The sequence below is a fragment of the Physella acuta genome, unplaced genomic scaffold (genome assembly GCF_028476545.2).
Source record: "Physella acuta isolate Inbredline_101_S28 unplaced genomic scaffold, ASM2847654v3 ptg000386l, whole genome shotgun sequence".
In the NCBI taxonomy this organism is placed as follows: domain Eukaryota; kingdom Metazoa; phylum Mollusca; class Gastropoda; family Physidae; genus Physella; species Physella acuta.
The window spans coordinates 496,804-519,471 of record NW_026731905.1 but is presented as its reverse complement, the minus strand read 5'-3'; the positions used below and the strand labels follow the sequence as shown (position 1 = coordinate 519,471).

Below are 22,668 nucleotides of genomic sequence, written 5' to 3'. Positions count from 1 at the left end.
AGCTTTAAAATTTTTCCAACCATTTTGGCGCCCCTAGGGTTGGCTCCCGGGGACATATGTACCCCCCGCCCCCCTCGCTGCGCCTCTGCTGAATCTAGTATTACCTATGACCGCAATTGATGAGATAGCCCCTCTGGATTCCCCTCTGGATTCTGAGCTCATAATCGTATAATTAGAAAAATCGAACCCTCCCAGGGTGCCACACTTAAGAATTTTTTTCTTTCTCGAAACCCTTTTCACCAACTACCCAAAATTTTATGACTCTCGTACGAACAGTGTCAAATTGCATCTGGCTTTTATTTTTATGGAGAAAAATTGCATTGCTTCCTGTCAGAGACCCCAGATCGAATGGGGCGCCAAAAGGGGTAGACAATTTTTAAAAAAATCCTCATTCTTCAGTAAAATTTAAGAAAACAGATTTATACATGGCTGATATCCTCAATTATTTTATATAGGGGAGTGTATGTAGGGATGGGCGCCTTTTTGCCAGCGTTTGAATAGGGTTGGCACATAATTGATAGTTCGCCCCGGGCGCCGGAATAGGTTGCTACGCTTCTGCTTCCTGCTAGGGTGCCGCCCTGGCGAAATCTTTCCGGGGGGGGGGGGCGTGCGGACACTGTTGAAAGTATTTTTTTCTATATAAATTCCGTTTCGTTCGGGGGTGGGGGGTCGATAGACTTTCTTCGGAGGGGTGGGGGGGCTCTGCTTCCCCCCCCCCCCCCCCCCCCCTCCGAATAGATTCCTGGAAAAACCTCTGTTCACATAGTTTTATGGCGGTCCGATGAAAAAGATGTAGTAATTCATATAGGACAAACAGATAAACATACTTTCATTTCTATAAATATAAATAGATATATAGGGCCTACTTTAACTAGTGTCCGCATACCCAGACCCGGAAACTTAGTCACAATTTTCTTTGTTACATTTGAACCCTTTAGGTTAATCAATATTAACAAAATTGAACAAGATGCAACAAATACAGTTAACCAAGAAATTGAACAAATAAAATTCACGTTATCTTTTTTATTGTTTTTAGATATAGAGTAGTAACAGACTACCTACAGGTCCTAACTCGCGACGAGGTACACATTTGTATTAAAACACATCTAAGACATTTTCCATTTAGGTGGGTTTTGCAGTACAGTGGTTTCTTAAGTCGTGGACAAGTGATTGCGCTTATCTCTGTTGAGTAGCTATGTATTCTGTCCTATATTAGACACATTTGTAAATATCTGTCACAATATGGGCATAGAGATGATATAACGATAGCTTATCTTTGCGGACGACGCTAAACTTTGGCATCGACACCACGGCCTACAAGTTCAAATTCGGTCCTTCAGAAATGTTTGAAGTCTCTAGATTAAAACTACTTTTCTCTTTTATGTGCCTACTGACCACATCACATGCATTTGTTCTGAAAGTCTAAAAACAGAGGCACAAATATATCGTCTAGACTTGTGAGGTCTACAGATTAGGTATTTTGGCAGTTATCTGAGCCCTTGCCTGTTCTGACTCAAAGCCTTATTCTTTCTCTATCGACGCCTTGCGTAACATGGGATTGGGTTTTTAAGGCGGCATAAAGCTTTATGTTGTTCCTTTTTGAGTACACTAGATTAAAAACTAACGTTTTCAGATGCCTAAAGATGTTTAACCACTAATTAATCAGAATAATGGGTCAAGATTTCAATTCTTGGTTTTGGGACACGTTAGTTGCCGGGGTTGAGCTAATGTCGATAGCATAAGGACTGTACCTTGATGCGGGCGTTTTATTTGTTGCCCATCGTAATAATTGAATGGTTGATGGTGCTTCTTCAAGGGTTTGATTTGCCGTAATGTTAATGATATCATGCATGTGCGGCTTTTCTAAGAAGAAAATGCGTTTAAACACTTTTTAGTTATGCTTTTTTTTAAATAGGCCTATATTTTACGACATCATAATCGTAATGAACAATAAAATGAATTTAAACAACTTTAGAATACACCTGTTTCGGCTAACATGAATGTTATTCTTCAAACTAGTAATGTTAAACGTGTCTTTTTCGCATTTTCGACTTATAAGCAATACAGTAAATTCCGATAACGTCCATATGCATACAAGCAATGGCGTAGGCGAGGAGGGGTTTAATAGTGATTTAATAATGATACTTTCTTAACCCTCTACTGGACATCATGTTTGGTACCTTGCCCCCGGCAACTGGGTGGATTTGGATTACACCCAAGTTTTACTTCATAGTAAATGGCTTCAGTTTTAATTATTGAGTTGGTAGCAACATTGACACAGTTGAAGGTATTCAGAACAAGGTGGCCAGGAGAAATCACATTAATTAGTATATAATTTACCATTACTAACAATAGGCCCTACTTAATTGTTTAATGTTGCTGGATATTAAGCCTGGCAGGTATTTATGTTTATTAATTTGTACAGAAACAAAAAAAAGGATTCCCAAACAAAGTTTTATTTTTCAGAAATAAAGAAAATGATACAAATCAATAAAGAACAGTTTTCAAAAGAATTTGTATATAATTAATTATTATAAAATAAGAATATAGCATTGCATAGATAAAAATAAAATACTTGACACAAACAATATGAGGAATATTTTTTATCAGAGAAGAGAAAAATATATGATGTAGTTTGAAAATAATAATGTACAGAATGTAGCTTTTGCAGATTAAAATGGAAATTCTCATGCCTATATAATTTATTGAGTAAATGAAGCAAGGCCCAAAACAATAGGCTAAATAATATGCATGGGACAGGCATTGAAAACTACAAATTGCATATAGTGAAGGTTACCCTATTTATTGGCTATATCCACAGTAAAGATATAAGGCTTTATTACCTGCTTGTAAAATTGTTAAGGAAAAAGTAAAGTATTGTTAAGTTTTTATGGCAGACCAACTACAGCTGTGTTCTGGGAACATGTCATCTGTAAGGGGCATTGTTCTCGGCACATGTTTTCATTTTTTGTGTTCTCGGCACATGTTGCCATTTTGTGTGTTCTGGGAACATGTTGCCATTTTGTGTGTTCTGGGCACATAATGACATTTTGTGTGTTCTGGGAACATGTTGCCATTTTGTGAGTTCATGGAACATGTTGACATTATTTGGCTGTGTTCTGGGAACATGTTGCCATTTTGTGTGTTCTGGGAACATGTTGACATTATTTGGCTGTGTTCTGGGAACATGTTGACATTATGTGGCTGTGTTCTGGGAACATGTTGACATTATGTGGCTGTGTTCTGGGAACATGTTGACATTATGTGGCTGTGTTCTGGGAACATGTTGACATTATGTGGCTGTGTTCTGGGAACATGTTTGTTTCATTTTTAAATATTATAATAAAACATTTTTAGAAATTCTATATTAGGAATTGTGTATATATATAAATTTATATATTTAATAAGACAATTGGATGAATTATAATAAACAGCAAAAATGATTCAAATAAGTTTAGAAGTATTTGGCTTGCTGTCCTAACAGTGAACTGTATTGCGAGCTTGTTTCCCTAGTGATAACCCATGTTTTTTGTGCAACCCTTCCAATCAAGTATCCAGCTTTTTCTTGGCCTGTATCAAAATGCTGGTCAGACTTGCTTGACTTGTGTATCACAATATGATTTTGAATGTTTTTCTGTAAATGAAATAAAGGAAAAATATTTTGATACTTTCTTTTGTGGAACTTGCAAGAAAAATAAATTACAAATTTATATTACTATCTCTAATATTTCTTTACTATAACTAATTACTTTGAAAAGATAAAGCACTGAACATGATGAATAACAAGAAACAAACATTATCAGCAAAGATTATAGATTTAAAATTGTGTTCATTCATATTGAAGATTAATGAAGTAGACTATCAATATTTACCCTCTTGATGGCTGATACTTTGATTTGATGCCTTTACTTTAAGCTTACACATCAGTCTCTGTGTGGTAAAATATGAAATAATATGCTTCAATAAAACTGTTTCAGTATATTAATTATTTTAGATAAGTACATAGTTTTGAGCTCTATAACAATATGTGTTTCAATTATCATTCAAATATAATACCCTCTATGTTGTACACTCACTGATTTATTAGAATTTTAAAAAAGACAATAATTAATAAAATATTTTGGATTAAAATCCATTATATTTATTATAACATGCAATGCTATCTCTTGTTATAATAATTACTTTAAAAAATGGGTTATGCCTATAGTACAGTTACCTGAGGATGAAACTAGGCACAGTGTATAGTCCACAGAGACTGATTAATATCCCTTGTAATTGAACATCAGTTGTAGTTATGAAATCTGGATGGCCAAACACACACTCATAGTCCTGAAAAGCAATTTACAAATAGATTAGAAAGAATATCTCACAAATTATTAAATTAAAGCTAACCCCTATTTAGTGCAAACCATCAAAGTAGTAGCATTTTTCGTTAAGTTGTAGACACAATACAAAGTAATGTTTGGTCTGTGATTTACATACTTTTTTAAAATAGCAATCAAATTATATATATATATATATATATATATATATATATATATATATATATATATATATATATATATATATATATATACATATATATATATATATATATATATATATATATATATATATATATATATATATTCATTGTAAATTTTAGCTATGTCTTGCTATTAAATTTATTTACTCGACTGATCTAAACTCACTTTATTTAAACATAATATAGTGGATAAGTATAGTGATTTTATTATTCAGCAATAAATAGCAGCCCTAAAAAAAATTAAATAGTAACGTTTGCGAATGAACACATTAAATTCTATGTATTTCCATTTCTATGTCTTTCCCAACTTGATGCATATTACTAACCAAGCATTAAACTATAGTCCTAAACCTGACTCTAATTACCATTTATTGGACAACCTGAACCTTTGCGATACCACGTTATAATATATTATTTTAAAAAAGAGCTTACCACTAATTAGTAAAATCAATTTTTTTAGTATTAACTGAGCCGCATACTATCTGCTGCTATTGTCATCACCAGAAATCCAGTATGTTGGCAAAGATTAGTCTCTAAGTTCCCTGCAACCTCTTTCCTCTCGAGTGCGGAAAACACTGAAATCATTAATCATTATTTCATTATGCCTAATAGTTTAAAGGTACTATTAAAGAAGTACTAAATAGTACGAGTCTAAGTTACTATAGGTCTAATGATAATTATTATTGTGTATGCTTACATGCTTTAAGTTTTATGCACAATATTGGTATATAATATACAGTGGCGGAACTAGAAAAAAAGGGCCACCCCGCCAAAAATTTTTTAGGCCCCCCCCATATATATATATATATATATATATATATATATATATATATATATATATATATATATATATATATATATATATTTATCAAACACGACATACAAACATAGGATATTCATTTCTGGCCTGTTCGGGTTTTGAAAAAAAATGTGTTTTTTTTCACTTAAAACAAATTACATCATGCCATGTGTGTAAGTGCATTAGTGAGTTTTGTAAAAATCAGTTTTATTTTATCTCTGCTATAATACCTCTTAACCTCTAGTCGTTCAAAAGAATATAAAACTTGACAGCTTTGTATGTAAGTTATGGTGTCTCGTGTTATGTTTATTTTCATGTTTTTTTCGAATTTATATTATTAATTTTAAATACATTTCCTTTTTATACATTGTCATTCATAAGTAAGTACTTTACAAAAAAGTAATAATTAAGAGAAGTAATTGCTTTTTAATTTGTTTAGTACAAATCTATTAAAAGGAGCTTATGAGCACCCTTATTTGACTATTTAAAAAAGGGAAATAAGTCATGGAAGTGGTTTGAACGTCTGCTTAGCTTTGATAAGTTTGATTGTAGGAGAAAGAGGACGTGGCTTTCACAGTGGTTTAAAAACAAAGGGAAAAATATACAAGAGCGTGGGATGGTGTCTATAGAAACTAAGCTACGGTAATCTTTTTAAAAAAACAACCATCAAGTCAAAAAAGCAAGGAAATAATTTTTTTTTAAATATAAAATAATTCTTTTGGTCGGCTGGAGCCCCTAAATGGCGTGGGCCCGCCCGCATTGCGGGGTCTGGCGGCACTGTAGTTCCGCCCCTGATAATATATAGTCTATAGTATATAGCCTAAGCTATAGAGTATATAGGCCTATGAGCCTAAATATAACAGCAGCTTGAATAATGCTCATTAGCATGCATTCACTATAAACTATAAAAATAATCAAATATTTCAATTTAATTAAATTATAACTAATAGGCCTAATGGTAAATAGGCTTTTTTCTTGTGGCAACAAATTTAAAGTATAGGGCAGTACAGTTATAGTATAGGCCTACTAGATCTAGATTCTATATTTAAGTATGTGGGCTTTTCATTCCAATGCACCACAATAGATACCACACATGATCAAGCTGGACCTCTGATCTAAAGATTTAATATTTGGGCCTAACAAACAGTGAAACTACAATAAAAATCATGTAAATTACTAATTTAACCTTCTTACCTCCGCTTCTCTAGATTCCTATTCTATTTCCTTCAAACTTTCTTTTTATGCAGCCGTATGATTAGATTCTAGACTATATTCTAATAAACATGAAATAACTACTAACCAAAACACTAGATCTAAATTTCTATATTCTATGCAATATGTATTAAACCTATAGGCCTAATATTTATTTTAAATTCCTATGCGATGTGTCGTGAACTGTAGGTTTCAAGTTATTTTTTTAATGGCGGAAATCAGTTTAAAATTGCGTTTCCTTCCTTTTGTTATTCTATTTATAGATTCAAACTGCTTAGAGACGGAGCAATTATCATTGAGTTAGTCGGCTGATCCACACAGGAAGTGCGGGTATATCTATTAGTTACTCAGTGATCTGATCATTGACAAAAACAGAGATAGCCATTCGCATGGGGTGTTTGCGGACAGACAGAGAGAGAGAGAGAGAGAGAGAGAGAGAGAGAGAGAGAGAGATGTGCGAACGTGGGGATTTATATATTAGGATAGTTGACTAAAATGGTAAACTTTATACTGAATTAATCCGACAAGATTGTTATTTCTTTTAATGAACATACACCCATCTAATGCATACATGCAGTAGTACATTGAGTTCACTTCTGATGTCTTAGTGCTTTTCTTAAAAGATAGGTACTCTTGGAATATTGGGCCAGGTGAAGTAGAGTTTATCTTTTTAATTAACGGCGGCGTGTTGAAGGTGGTATGGTCAGTTTTATGTTAAACCAGGTGAAGTAGAGTTTATCTTTTTAATTAACGCCGGCGTATTGAAGGTGGTATGGTCTGTTTTATGTTAAACCAGATGAAGCAGAGTTTATCTGTTTATGTAACGGCGGCGTGTACGGCAGTTATGTGGTCAGTGTTATGTTAAGCCAGATGAAATAGAGTTTATCTGTTTATGTAACCGCACATTAATTGATTACAAATCACATGGTAAAACGGAGGTGTAATAAAATAAACCGAAATATAAATAAAAACAGCAACATGTACAACCCTAAGGTTGTGAGTTAAAAAATGCACGTGTTTGCATGTGCAGGAACACGCGCGGTGGGTGGGCAAGGAGGCATGAATGGAGGCTGGATTACGGATAAAGTGGATTTGGAGAATTTGATGATGAAGACATGGGGGCGTCAAGTGGAATCGAGAGGCGGGGGGGGGGGGGGGCGGGTGGGTTAGGAACGGGGGTGGGGGATATAGATCTCTGCAGAGAGCGGATGAATTCACCGATTATGGGGGGAGGTAAGTAATAATGACGTAGTTGATGGGGAAGGCATAGGCAGACAGTATGATGGAGGGAAGAATGGCCTGTTGTAAACTGGGGGGGGGGGGGGGGGGTGGCTTAGTGGGAAGGCTACGTCATATAGTTGAGAAATTGATAAGTACGTAAATGTTGTCCTTGTCTGTTGCCAATCGGTCGTTATGTGCCACTACAGTACAGTATACGTTGGCCTGTTGTATGTGTGTGTATGTGCCACTACAGTACAGTATGTTAAGGCCTGCTGTATGTGTGTGTATGTGCCACTACAGTACAGTATACGTTGCAGTAGCGTAGCGAGGGGGGCGGGGGGGACATATGTCCCCGGGCGCCGACCTTAGGGGGCGCCAAAATGGGTTGGAAAAATAAATTGAAAGGTTGAGGAGGGTGTAAATGGAAATCTCGAGGGGGGGGGGGGTGCAAATCGAAAGTTTGAGGGGGGGGGGGGTGCAAATCGAAATCTCGAGGGGGGGGGGGGGGGGTGCAAATCGAAAAGTTTGTCCCCGGGCGCCGGAAGGGTCGCTACGCCTCTGATACGTTGGCCTGCTGTATGTGTGTGTATGTGCTCCTACAGTACAGTATGTTAAGGCCTGGTGTATGTGTGTGTGACACTACAGTCAGAGTTTCTTCCAGGCATCTCTTCGCCTCCCCCTCCCCCAGAACGAAATGGAATTTATATATAAAACATATACTTTAACCAGTATCCGCCCCCCCCCCCCCAGAAAATGTTGTCCGCCCCCACCCCCGAAAATATCAAGTACCCTCCCCCCCCCGGAGAAAAACTACAGTACATTATGTGGAGGCCTGCTGTATGTGTGTGTGTGTGTGTGTGTGTGACACTACAGTGCATTATGTTGAGGCCTGGTATATGTGTGTGCATGTGACACTACAGTACATTATGTTGAGGCCTGGTATATGTGTGTGCATGTGACACTACAGTACATTATGTTGAGGCCTGATACATGCGTGACACATACAATACACCTGGAAATAATGAGAAATAACTTTAGTGACGTACGTAAAAGTCCCGTTACACTAACATGACGTACCTGTGACATCCATATGACACATACAAGCAGACATTACCTCTTTTTTGAGATATCCACGTCACATCCGTATGGCATTTGTAAGCATGTATGGCCTCACTGATGCGGCATAAACGTGAGATCCATATGACATGTGTAATCATGCATGACCTCAATAACCTTGAGGTAACACCCATATGACTTGTATGATTATGTGTGCCCTCGGTAAAGTGCCACCCACATTTCAGCCACATAGGTAATCATTCATGCATGACCTAAATAACCTCGAGGTAACACCCATGTGACATATATAATTATGTGTGCCCTCTGTAAAGTGCCACCCACATTTCAGTCACCATTATTTTTCTACTGACATCTACTTTTTTGATGTGTGAAACTTCGATCGACATTTCCATATGGATATCTTTTCTGTTAAAATCCACATTTCATCTTTATGATATTTTTTAACATACACATTTCGACCTGAATGATCTTTCATAACGACTTCTACATACCTTCTGCATTTAGGCGAAGCTAAAGTGCCTAAACCGTAGACAGTTAATAAAGCACTACCTGGACGTTATAATAATTGAATTAAATCGGCTTAAATAATTGTTTAATTTAAAAAAAATAAAATTTAAGGGCATTTTTTTTTATTTCGGTGGGGGGGGGGGGGAGGGGGGGGGGTGAGTTGGCTTTCAACTAAATCTAAAATAAATGTCAGTAGCATGGGGACATTGTGCAATGAAGAAAGTTTTTTTTTATAATTGTTAATATAATTTTTTTTTTGAGTAATATTAAAATCAAGATTTATTTTTCTTTGCTTTCTTTGATGTGGAAGGTTTTAACATTGCTAAAGATCGTGGTTCCAATGAAACTGTTTTTGCTGTAACTTCTTCAATACATGCTCTGATACCCTTCTCCAAATCCTTTTTTACTTTCTCGTATATACGTAGTATAGAGAAAGTATTGTAATCGTGAAAAAAAAAAAAAATCGAGATTTTTACAAATCTCGACGTTTTACACCTCACTGATACGGAAAAACATAATTTTGCAATCTTGTCCGTATGTCTGTGTGTGTGTGTGTCTGTCCGTGTGTGTGTCTGTGTGTAAACACGATAACTTGAGTACCGTTACAGCTAGGTTGATGAAATTTCATATATAAGTATTTTATCAAAATCGTAGATCCGTATCAACTTTTGAGCGATTTCCGATAACCGGAAGTGGTACTTTTCCTACTTTGAATTTTTTCAAAAGCCTATAACTTGAGTACTATTTCAGATAGATAAATGAAATTTCACATGTAAGTAAAAGATCTAATTCCCTACCTTCTGTTAAATTTTGAGTAATTTCCGTTGACTGGAAGTAGTAATTTACGCTACTTCCGATTTCTCAAAAAACTAATGTAAATTTTTAAAGTACTAATAATATTGCGCACTATTATACGCGTTTTTATTCGGCGTTTGCTTGGTGCGCAATGTTTTTTTTATGAGATTCTATTCTATTTTTAAAAGTTTAAGTATTTACAATGGATTAAAAATCATAACTATATCCCCAGTTACCATCCCCTGTTGTTTTATATAAGAATATTCGAGAAAGTTTAGGGGAGATCACTACCGGTTTATTAACTTTGCAGCTTCTACTAGGCGTGCCTTTTTTGGTGCTATCTGTACGTGACCCTTTTTCATAACTCCTTTAGGTTTGCCATGCTTTTCTTTCTTTTCGCCTCCTACTTGATGTTTTGAGGCCTTGTATTTTCCTTGTGCCATGATTGCTATCCTAAAATAAAAGGGTAGCTAATGTTTAATTAATTGTTTATATATATATATATATTTTTTTTTTTTTAAATTGTGGCATAATTTAATTAGCAATCTTTTTTTTACTAAGACACTCCTGTTTATGACTTTCTATACAGATTTCTTGATGTGGGCTTTTAATGCAGACAAATCTAACTTACAATAATCGTATACCTGGGTGGAAAAGTTTAACCATTTCTAAGACTGTTTTTTTATGAATATCATAGGACTCGTTGGGGAAGACAACAACGCCTGGCATTAAAGGATAATCAAGTTTTCCTTTGAATACAGTGATACTGCTTTTAGGAATATCAAGCTTATCCACCACATCGTAATACAATTCTTTTTCAACTGCCTGGTCTTGTTCTCCAAAGAATACTAAGCGAGGAGTATTTGCCACACTCATAGCCAGTGCAAACCCTGAAGCCTCACTCAGGTCAAGATTGTTCAACAAAAAAACAGCAGTCACTTTCTCCCTGGTAGTTTTACCAATCTTATATTTAGGCAGCAACAAGAATTTGGCAGGCTGTCGTAACAACGGTCTGTCCCAGCAGAACTGAATTTTTCTAGCTGCATCTGTAGCAGTGTCATACCTGGGTCTCTTGAATGGCCAAGGAGAGATGAGAGCCATGGACTTGTACATACTACTGGAGTCTTCCCCCACACACAAGCGCATGGCTGGGTAACAGGCTGCTCCAACAGCAACAACAACATCAACTTTCTCAATGTCAATATTGGCTAGAAAATTATGAATGGACATGGCCCTTTCTATAGTGGAATGGGCAAAGATGTCATCAAAACCTCTCATAAGACCATACGTTTCTCCATGGCCTGGAAAAGTAGGAGCTATTGTTCGACATCCTAATTTGGCAAAAGTTCCTAAAATGGGTAAAAGGTCATGATGAGTTCCAGGTGTGTCATGTAGACCAAGCACTACAGGTACATGAGGGTCAAAATCTTCTCCAGGTCTAGAGTCTGCGTATGCTGTGTCTAATATAATTCCATCAGGAATATCTTGGTAAAAGTTACTTAATAGCTTAACAAAAATATATCTATCAACTAAACTTCTTCCATCATGAACCGCATTGCTTGTGTTTATTTCTGGATTTTCTTTTTTCCACAAAGCTGATGATCTGTGTGTTGATGAGAATGGTCTCTGATTGCATCTTAGTGCAATGGACGGATTGTGTTTACCAATTAACAAGTTAGTGGTATGACCTTGTGACACGCAGGTCACATAATTTGAGCTTTTACAATATGTTTGCAGCAATGTGGTCCTTGATAATTTTATAAACGCAGAAGTGGTCAACTGTGTAGTATTCATAATACTGCCAGTTGGTTGAAACCACACCGGGGGGATGTTCTGATCGGGATTCAAATGACTCAAAGAGGGACTCAAAATATCGTCCTTTTTTTATCACTCCCGTTGCAAGGGCGCATCCATCTTGAAATCTAATTAATTGTTTATATATTTTTTTTTTTTTACATTAAGATGTTTATTACAAGAACAGTACAAATGATGAGAACCATGATGAAGTGTACAACCTGACTATAAATATCTCAGTTTTCTCCTGAACATGATGATAAACACATTTTTACAAGTTTGTGATTAAGTTCAAAATGAAAAGGAAAAAAAAAATTATATATATAATAGAACTAAGCAGATTCAGTTGTTTCTGTGGTGCCATTCGATGATTCATTTGAGTCTGTCTTTGCCTTTTTCTTCGGACTTTCATCTTCTGCATCTTCACTTTCTTTTTCATCTACAGATCGCTTTTCTGCTGTTGTTTCTTCTGTTTTTGATTCTGTCTCTTCTGAGCTAGCATTTTCATTTGTATTTTCTTCTGAATCTTCTGTTTTTGTGTTTTCTTCTGTTTGTTCTTCTGCTTCAGCATCAGCCTCATCAACTTTGCCTTTCACATCTTCAACTGTCTTTGCTACAATTGGCTCTGTGGTCTCTTTTATAAACAATATGATTAAATATAAGTTGGCTGGACTATGCGTAGTAATTATTTCAAGTAAATTATTACAACTCTACAAATTAGAATTTTAATTTAGCTACCGCTATTCAATAAAAGTTTAAGTAAAAAAACAACTCGAACACTTAACAAATTAAAAAAGAAAACTCATTCAAAACATTTAATTATTATGTATACAAAAATTATAAACACCGATTTACATTTCTACTTTGTTACTGTCTAGTTTTGGGGGTTTTGTTTTTTAAACTTTTTAACGGAGATACGCTGTGAGTTGTTTCCCTTATTTATTTAGAATTAATAAAAAATGATAACTAAATAAAATATTATTAATATTCTATTTCATTTATTAAGTTAACTATTTCTATCCAGTGGCGTAGCGAGGAGGGGGGGGGGGAGGGGGTGTGGACCACACCGGGTGACACCATTTACGGGGGTGACACCAAGGCAAAAAATAGCAAATATATAGAGAAAAATGATAATTCCACTTAATGAAGTGATTAATTCGAGTGTTAAAAAGTCTTTTAAGAGCACATTTGACGAAGCCCGCTGAGGTGGGGCAAATTGAAAATGGAAAGGTTGATCCAGAAAGCGCGCCAAATAGAAAGTTTGTCCCCGGGGGCCGGGAAGAGTCGCTACGACTCTGGGAGGGTGACACCATTAAGTGCCGCACCGGGTGACAACTGACCTCGCTACGCCACTGCCCCTATGCATTATTATACTCCACATATCGGTTTAAAATTTCTCGCCTCGGCTAACACAAGTAAAATGAGACAACCAATCAAACGCGAAACTCTATTACTTCCGAGGGCTATGTTCACTGTTGCCCTTTCCTCTTCTTTGAAGCCAAAATTGGACTTTGTGGCGACCCATGGTCAGAAATATAAAATTAAATGATATTTTTTTTCCGCCTCAGACATGTAATTTACAGCGTCAGTTTGCCATGCATTTTCGCTTTAGTATTACAGTTTTCATCATCGGCCTGAGAGAACCGAGACACATCAAATCTTACATTCTTCTCTTTTTTTTTTAAATTAAAAAAAAATTATTTATTTATTTTAAAAAATTAAAATGGTAATAATACTTTACTTGGTAGTTTTACACAGCTTAAAAGATATGAACATCAAATGTATATATTAGTAATTGAATGGAGAAATTAAAATGGCATAACAACTGGACCAAAATAAGGTGAAATGATAATTTTTTTTAAACCTCAGAAAGTATTGGGTATACTAAAAGTTTCAATAGTGTACAAAATCTGTTTGTATTTCAGCTAATAGTTTTATAAATTAAGATTTGAGTTAAATAAAAAAATGCTTTAGAAAAACATTCACATTCAACATTAATAATTTCTAAAAAGTTTATGCATAAAATCAAAACAAACAAACACTGATTTCCATTACATTGTATTACTATCTAACCTTGGTGTATTTTTAAAACTGGGCAATCGGTTGTTTCCCATTTGTATTTTAAATGTATACATGTTTACTAAATTAAAATATTAATGTTTTATTTCTAACATCTAGTAAATTAGGCCTATATATTGCTCTAATGTATATTTTCGCAACTCTTGTAGTACTAGTCCGCAGCCCATATATTTGCTAATCCACCCCTACCCATATATTTGCTAGTCCACCCCTACCCATATATTTGCTAGTCCACCCCTACTCATATATTTGCTAGTCCACCCCTACCCATATATTTTCTAGTCCACCCCTACCCATATATTTGCTAGTCCACCCCTACCCATATATTTGCTAGTCCGCTACCCATATTTTGCTAGTCCGCAGCCCATATATTTGCTAGTCCACCCCTACCCATATATTTGCTAGTCCGCAGCCCATATATTTGCTAGTCCACCCCTACCCATGTAATTGCTAGTCCACCCCTACCCATATATTTGCTAGTCCACCCCATATTTGCTAGTCCGACCCTACCCATATATTTGCTAGTCCACCCCTACCCATGTAATTGCTAGTCCACCCCTACCCATATATTTGCTAGTCCACCCCATATTTGCTAGTCCGCCCCTACCCATATATTTGCTAGTCCACCCCTACCCATATATTTGCTAGTCCACCCTTACCCATATATTTGCTAGTCCACCCCACATTTGCTAGTGCACCCCTACCCATATATTTGCTAGTCCGCAGCCCATATATTTGCTAGTCCACCCCTACCCATGTAATTGCTAGTCCACCCCTACCCATATATTTGCTAGTCCACCCCATATTTGCTAGTCCGACCCTACCCATATATTTGTTAGTCCACCCCTACCCATATTTTTGTTAGTCCACCCCTACCCATATATTATCTAGTCCACCCCTACCCATATATTATCTAGTCCACCCCTACCCATATATTTGTTAGTCCGCAGCCCATATATTTGCTAGTCCGCAGCCCATATATTTGCTAGTCCACCCCTACCCATATATTTGCTAGTCCACCCCTACCCATATATTTGCTAGTCCACCCCTACCCATATATTTGCTAGTCCACCCCTACCCATATATTTGCTAGTCCACCTCTACCCATATATTTGCTAGTCCGCCCCTACCCATATATTTGCTAGTCCGCAGCCCATATATTTGCTAGCCCACCCCTACCCATATATTTGCTAGTCCACCCCTACCCATATATTTGCTAGTCCACCCCTACCCATGTAATTGCTAGTCCGCTACTATTTCTGCTCAATTCTAATTTATTAAAACAAGAACAACAACAACAACTCAAGTATTAAAACAATGCATAAGAAACCGTTTATAATAACAAGCTTTTATATAATTATGCACTAAAAAGCAGAAAGTAAATGATTTTCATTAAATATATAAAGATGAACTACTATCTAAATACCCAAAAAATAAAAGCTTGTGTAGGCCTACTTTAAATTTTTTAATACAATAGAGCTGCATGACTAAAAACAATTGCTCAACAAATGAACATACGATAAATGTGCATATAATATAATGGAGAGGTAAATAGCACTTCATGTAGGAAATTTCAATTATTTATTTAAAATTAAACAACCCTCAATAAATTCCAATTTGGTGTCAGATTGCATTGTCATCGGGTTTAACCCACGTACGAAGTTTCAGATAAATTTGTTGGTTAGAAGTTGTCAAAATTTTTCTCACCAATTTCGATGCATGACGGACAACAAACAACAGACAAAAGAACGACAGACGAGGAAGCAAGTTAAGTAAAAACTTGTAAAAATTAATAAAAGAAACACTTCTTCATCCAGATTGCACTGATAGTGCCATCTTCCTCACAGTCATACAGAATATACTAGAAAGTTTAGGGGTGGTAACTCCCGCTTTAGTTTCAGTACAACATCACGCTAGTTATATTTGAGCTTAAATGATGTTTTCTAAAAATATATTAAGTTTTTAGATAGACATATATATTGGTGGTGAAGCTTCCATCGTCTTCTTTTAGCTTCAGAACCTATGGCGTTGCTATGGTAGGGTGAAGGGGGGTACCCGCCCCTAGTGGCAATTTTATTTTATACTTAGAGCAGCATTACATAGCCAGTGTGCTCTATTTTAATCGAATTTAAAAGATCTATAATAATTCATTCAATCGTTTTATAAAAAAAATACCGGATTCTAATTGTATAAAGATGTAAATTCCGCACTTAATCTAAAGCCGATCAATACATTAACAAGCTGCTATCACTTATAAAAATCCAGTATCCAGGGCGCCTTCTCAACTCTGAAATAATATACGAACACAATTAGATTAGCAACATAGCACATTATGTATTTTTTTAGACACGAAACTGATGAAGATTTTAGCCCACGAGAAATAGAAATCATAGTGCTATCACTTTGTCATTATTTGACATCAAGCGAGGTCTATAATTGTTGAATCGCCCTCTCCATGGGAGCGACTCGGGGTTTTAAAAATCTCGCCCTTGTAATATTAGCATATGATTATTTTAACAGAGGGCGGATGAGTGCTATTACGCATGCGTGTTTCGAACAATTATCGCGTGTTTGGAAATCAGATTTTGTCTATGTGTTCGGAAGTTTTTGTGACGAAAAGGCAATAACATACGCTATACATAGATCGTTTGTGTGCATATGTTAGTATGTTGTATGCTTGTGACACTAGTTACAGCATTTAAAATTACCATTTGGTGTGGTGATATGGCGATATAGAGTGATGTCTCTGAAATAAGTAAAATTTCTTTTAGGGTTTTGTCCGGCACACACATCACATCACTAACACCACAGACACACACATCACACATCATCAACACCACACACACATCACATCACTAACACCACAGACACACACATCACACATCATCAACACCACACACACATCACATCACATCATCAATACCACACACATCACATCTCCAACCCCACAGACACACACATCACATCACAAACACCACAGACACACACATCACATCACAAACACCACAGACACACACATCACATCACAAACACCACAGACACACACATCACATCACAAACACCACAGACACACACATCACATCACCAACCCCACAGACACAAACATCACATCACAAACACCACAGACACACACATCACATCACCAACCCTACAGACACACACATCACATCACCAACCCTACAGACACACACATCACATCACAAACACCACAGACACACACATCACACATCATCAACACCACACACACATCACATCACCAACACCACACACACATCACATCACATCACCAACACCACACACACATCACATCACCAACACCACACACACATCACATCACCAACACCACAGACACACACATCACATCACCAACACCACACACACATCACATCACCAACACCACACACACACATCACATCACCAACACCACAGACACACACATCACATCACCAACACCACACACACATCACATCACCAACACCACACACACATCACATCACCAACACCACACACACACATCACATCACCAACCCCCACAGACACACACATCACATCACCAACACCACACACACATCACGTCACCAACACCACACACACACATCACATCACCAACCCCCACAGACACACACATCACATCACCAACACCACACACACATCACATCACCCACACCACACACACATCACATCACCAACACCACACACACATCACATCACATCACCAACACCACACACACATCACATCACCAACACCACACGCACATCACATCACATCACCAACACCACACACACATCACATCACCAACACCACACACACATCACATCACCAACACCACACACACACATCACATCACCAACACCACACACACACATCACATCACCAACCCCCACAGACACACACATCACATCACCAACACCACACACACATCACGTCACCAACACCACACACACACATCACGTCACCAACACCACACACACACATCACATCACCAACACCACACACACACATCACATCACCAACCCCCACAGACACACACATCACATCACCAACACCACACACACATCACATCACCAACACCACACACACACATCACATCACCAACACCACACACACATCACATCACCAACACCACACACACATCACATCACCAACACCACACACACACATCACATCACCAACACCACACACACATCACATCACCAACACCACACACACATCACATCACATCACCAACACCACACACACATCACATCACCAACACCACACACACATCACATCACATCACCAACACCACACACACATCACATCACCAACACCACACACACATCACATCACCAACACCACACACACATCACGTCACCAACACCACACACACATCACATCACCAAGACCGCAGATATACACACATATCACATCATCAAAAACAAGACCACACACATCACATCACATCACCAACACCACAGACACACACATCACATCACCAAGACCGCAGATATACACACATATCACATCATCAAAAACAAGACCACACACATCACATCACATCACCAACACCACAACCACACACATCACATCACCAACACCACAACCACACACACACATAACATCACGTCATATATATATATATATATATATATATATGTATATATATATATATATATATATATATATATACATATATATATATATATATATATATATATATATATATATATATATATATATATTAACGTCTAGCTGTGTTAAAATGGAGAATGTATTATTTAAATAAAAATACCTTGTACTTAGAATATCTGTCATGCTGGCTACATGTTTGTGTTGTTGTTGTTTATCTTATGAATATTTATTTAACTTCCTCGTAGACTAGATGTATGCTTTTGGTTTTAACTTTCCGGCTAATATTCTAAATTACATCATTACAAGTCAGACCCTGAGTAGACGGTATGTTAAATTTATCTTACACCTTAATAAACATTTTTAGTATTTTCACACAAACACACATTTTGTATTATTCTTAATAAAAATTAAACATTTTTAGGAGGTTTGTACAGTGGCGTAGCGAGGTCGGGTGTCACCCGGTGCGGCACTTAATGGTGTCACCCCCCCCCCCCCAGAGGCATAGAGACCCTTCCCAGGGACAAACTTTAAAACTTTCGATTTGCACCCCCCCCCCTCGAGTTTTTCTCTATATATTTTGCTATTTTTTGCCTTGGTGTCACCCCCCTAAATGGTGTCACCCGGTGCGGTCCGCACCCCCCGCCCCCCAACTCGCTACGCCCCTGGGTTTGTAACATTTAATTATTTTTATTTTTGCAAAAAATTATTCTAAAATGGGTGTATCAAATGTTTAACTATGCACGCTCGAGAAATGTGTCAATTGAAAAAGCTGTATGTGCCATTACATACAGTTAAATTTTTTAAAAACATTTCTTTGAAAATTTTTTCCCGTGCTATTTGAAGTTAACAGCGAGTATAAATGTATGGGATTCCAGTGTTGACAATTGAAGCAAATACGAGAACGCTGTGTTACTAAACTTAACGTGGCCTGGAAATAATGCCGACCACCTATGTCCTCGTGTGATAGTCAAACTACTGCTAACTACTGCTATATTTATTTTGTGGAAATACAATTTACTCAGCACTATAGGGCCTACGTTTCCACCATACACGTAAACAATGTTAACCAGTTGTCCTTAGTCCATAGTCTTGTCGCTTTTGTTGTTAAAACATAATTGTTTTCATCTCTACAGGGCTGTCATTGACAATGTATTTGACCATAACAGCCCTGTGTCTAGCCCTGCTTGTCTATGTGGCTGACGCTGACTGCAGTATTTCTGACTGGGGGCGGAGTCTGGACCTACAGGGAGTCTCAAAATGTAACGACGGGAAGGACTTCCTCTATGGTTTCTATAGAAACGGTAGAACTAGCTGGGACAGGGACCCATTGAATTTGTTAGAATTGGCGGAGTGCTGCGCTAGAAACGCGCCCTGGACAAACTCTACAACCCAAACTGTCTACTCCGACTGGTGGTACCTGTTGGATAGAAATAACTCTTGGGCCGTCTGTCCGGCTGGTTATTTCCTTAGTGGTGTGTACCGGAGTGAAAACACGACGGGACTGTTGAGTAACATAGAAGAGGGGCGATGCTCCAAGCCCGCAGATCACCCTACATTCTACGGACACTGCTACGACCAAGATACCACCAGCTGTTTTGATGAAATGGGATGGTGTACATGTAATACGGGCTATTACATCACAGGATTGTTTCGCGGTAACTGCGACCAGCTTAATTGTTTAGATACGCTTCACTGTTGTAAGACGGCATCGGCGCCGGAAACATTGGATGAGGTGTTCGATGTGAAGAGTCGCATCATGGATACCACAATGGAGGAGATGGCAACGTTGGCGCACTATCTTGGGTTTGCCTGGTGTTCGGGCTGTAGGTCACCGTACGTAGGGGAAGATTTTAAAAGAAATGGCTACCGCTGGGAGGCGGATACGAGAGGACGCTGCGAGGGCTACAAGAGTGAGACTCGTCTAAGCATGACCTATGGTGATTGGAGCTTTGCGGTCAAGGACATCCGATACGGCACTCCTATCACGCAAGACTTGGCACCGGAAACGATTGACTCTGGAATGATATACAACAACGACCCAATGGAGGTGACAAAATATATAAGTAGATTAGAGACCAGTATCCGTAGCGTCACCCACACCACAACCAGTTCGTGGAAAAATGGCCAAGAACTCAATCTTAAAATTAGCTACACCCCTCCCTCAGCGATTGGTGGCGTTGGGGTGTCTGTCGGCTACACGTTCAACTACGAGAACAGAACCGCAACATCTGACCAACACAAGACAGAACAAACACGGAAATTGCTAGTCATCACGTCAAAAACTCTGAGACCATACACCGCAGCAAAGTGGAGTCTTGTACTCTCCAAAACTAGAACCTTTACAACCTACATGGCTACTGTTATTGCCAAGTTTTCCTTAGAACATCAAGGTTTTTTGCGTTATAATGGACGTGCTGGCAGTAACGATACCAATTACTATTACCAGTATCGTGGTGTTGGAAATCGACCAACGTTCAAATACAAATTCGGCGATTCCAGCACTCCTTTCTACACGGCACTGAGGCGACAGAGCAACACCAACGCGTATCCTTGGATGTGGAACGATATGAAAAGTGCGTTCCCTAACGCACAGTGTTTAATCGACGACCTGTGCGATGAAAACAGATACGTCTTTACCGTCTCCGGCATGTTTGATGACGTCATCGGCAAACACGCCGAGTTCCGCTGGGACTCCGTGCCGTTACGCAAGCGAGCGGCCGACCGTCACGTGCAGGTTCCGGATGAGATCTTCCAGAAGTCTAGCCACGTGGCCAAGGCCGGTCCCAACGACGTCCCTCTGGTCAAGCTGGTTCCCCCTGTGGTCAAGCTGGTTCCCCCTGTGGTCAAGCTGGTTCCCCCTGTGGTCAAGCTGGTTCCCCCTGTGGTCAAGCTGGTTCCCCCTGTGGTCAAGCTGGTTCCCCCTGTGGTCAAGCTGGTTCCCCCAGTGGTCAAGCTGGTTCCCCCTGTGGTCAAGCTGGTTCCCCCAGTGGTCAACTCAAAGGTGAGGAACCGTGGCGAGTTGGAGAAGTTGACCACATCCGGTTGATAAGTTCTAACACACGGGACCTTGATGTGAATTGTTATTAAAAATGTGTAATTATTGTATAATTACTCGAATAAATAGTAACATTTCTAAATAAAAATGTACATTTTAAAGATAACCTTAAATGAATAAAAACTGAATAACAAATTAAAAATTTAAATTTTAATAAAGAAGAAATTTAAATAATACAATAATTATTCAAGAAATTGAATCTTATTTTTATTTAGGGGCTAAAATACTACTAATAAATACGATTACCTAAGTTAAATAGCCTATGTCAATATTTAAATTGGTTCTAATAAAATGAAATGTAAATTAAAAACATCAGCAGTTTGTGTATCTACAATTATATTGTAAAATCAAATTAAAAGAAAAAAAAAAATGACGAATGAAATGTCAGTAGATATGAACTATATCAGTAAATATTTCAAACTTTATTTGTCACAAGCTCTTTACAAAAAATATTAAAGATATTTAAAAAAAAACAACAACAACGCTTCTTTGCGTACATATTTAGTAGTCTATTCATTTCGTGGAAAATCTGACTCATATGATACAACCCACCTGGCCAGGTAAATTGTTGACATAATTTAAAGCTCACATAATGTTTTGCTGCCATGTTAAAATTATTCATATGCCAAGGTAAGGACGACAGAAGAAACATCCGGGTTCAAGGTGCATACGACAGGCGTGCTGGAGTATATAGTTGTCTCATAAAACTTGGCGCAAGAGTGCTTCAGTGTGTGTGTGTCTTTGTTTGTTTGTTTGTTAACTAAAAATAAATTAAACATAATTTTAAATAAAAGTGTAACCGAGTTGATGCTTTTAGAAAAATATGGTTTAATTATAAATAACAGTAAATTATAGATACAACCTAGGCCTAAATGTGGCGCGCAAAAATGGTGTTGCACATGTTTATTGCCGCCTGGCGTTACCTCCCCAAGTCGCAATAGGACCGGTGGGGGAGGGGGAAGTAACAACAGGACCGGTGGGGGAGGGGGAAG

General features: G+C 37.7%; 4 protein-coding genes and 1 long non-coding RNA gene across 5 annotated transcripts; 1 reads left to right on the top strand and 4 right to left on the bottom strand.

Annotated features, from left to right (window-relative positions):
- Positions 1–3,197: 3,197 nt before the first annotated feature.
- Positions 3,198–5,246, bottom strand: LOC131942083 (uncharacterized). The gene is made up of 4 exons (XR_009386706.1): positions 4,958–5,246; positions 4,217–4,329; positions 3,873–3,930; positions 3,198–3,634 (listed from the first exon to the last, which is right to left on the bottom strand). It is a non-coding gene; the product is annotated as an uncharacterized LOC131942083 (long non-coding RNA).
- Positions 5,247–9,605: 4,359 nt separating this feature from the next.
- Positions 9,606–10,579, bottom strand: LOC131942077 (uncharacterized). The gene is made up of 2 exons (XM_059301784.1): positions 10,445–10,579; positions 9,606–9,751 (listed from the first exon to the last, which is right to left on the bottom strand). Exons 1-2 carry the CDS (start codon positions 10,577–10,579, stop codon positions 9,614–9,616), a joined length of 273 nt encoding a protein of 90 aa, XP_059157767.1. The 3' UTR covers positions 9,606–9,613.
- Positions 10,580–10,763: 184 nt separating this feature from the next.
- LOC131942075 (uncharacterized) lies at positions 10,764–12,023 on the bottom strand. Its single transcript, XM_059301783.1, has one exon. It carries the CDS (start codon positions 11,928–11,930, stop codon positions 10,764–10,766), a length of 1,167 nt encoding a protein of 388 aa, XP_059157766.1. The 5' UTR covers positions 11,931–12,023.
- Positions 12,024–12,087: 64 nt separating this feature from the next.
- On the bottom strand, positions 12,088–13,455 carry LOC131942074 (uncharacterized). Its single transcript, XM_059301782.1, has 2 exons — positions 13,404–13,455; positions 12,088–12,564 (listed from the first exon to the last, which is right to left on the bottom strand). Exons 1-2 carry the CDS (start codon positions 13,453–13,455, stop codon positions 12,263–12,265), a joined length of 354 nt encoding a protein of 117 aa, XP_059157765.1. The 3' UTR covers positions 12,088–12,262.
- Positions 13,456–19,763: 6,308 nt separating this feature from the next.
- Positions 19,764–21,733, top strand: LOC131942082 (uncharacterized). The gene has a single exon (XM_059301790.1). The coding sequence runs from the start codon at positions 19,769–19,771 to the stop codon at positions 21,665–21,667; it is 1,899 nt and encodes a 632-aa protein (XP_059157773.1). The 5' UTR covers positions 19,764–19,768; the 3' UTR covers positions 21,668–21,733.
- The last annotated feature ends 935 nt before the right edge of the window (positions 21,734–22,668 follow it).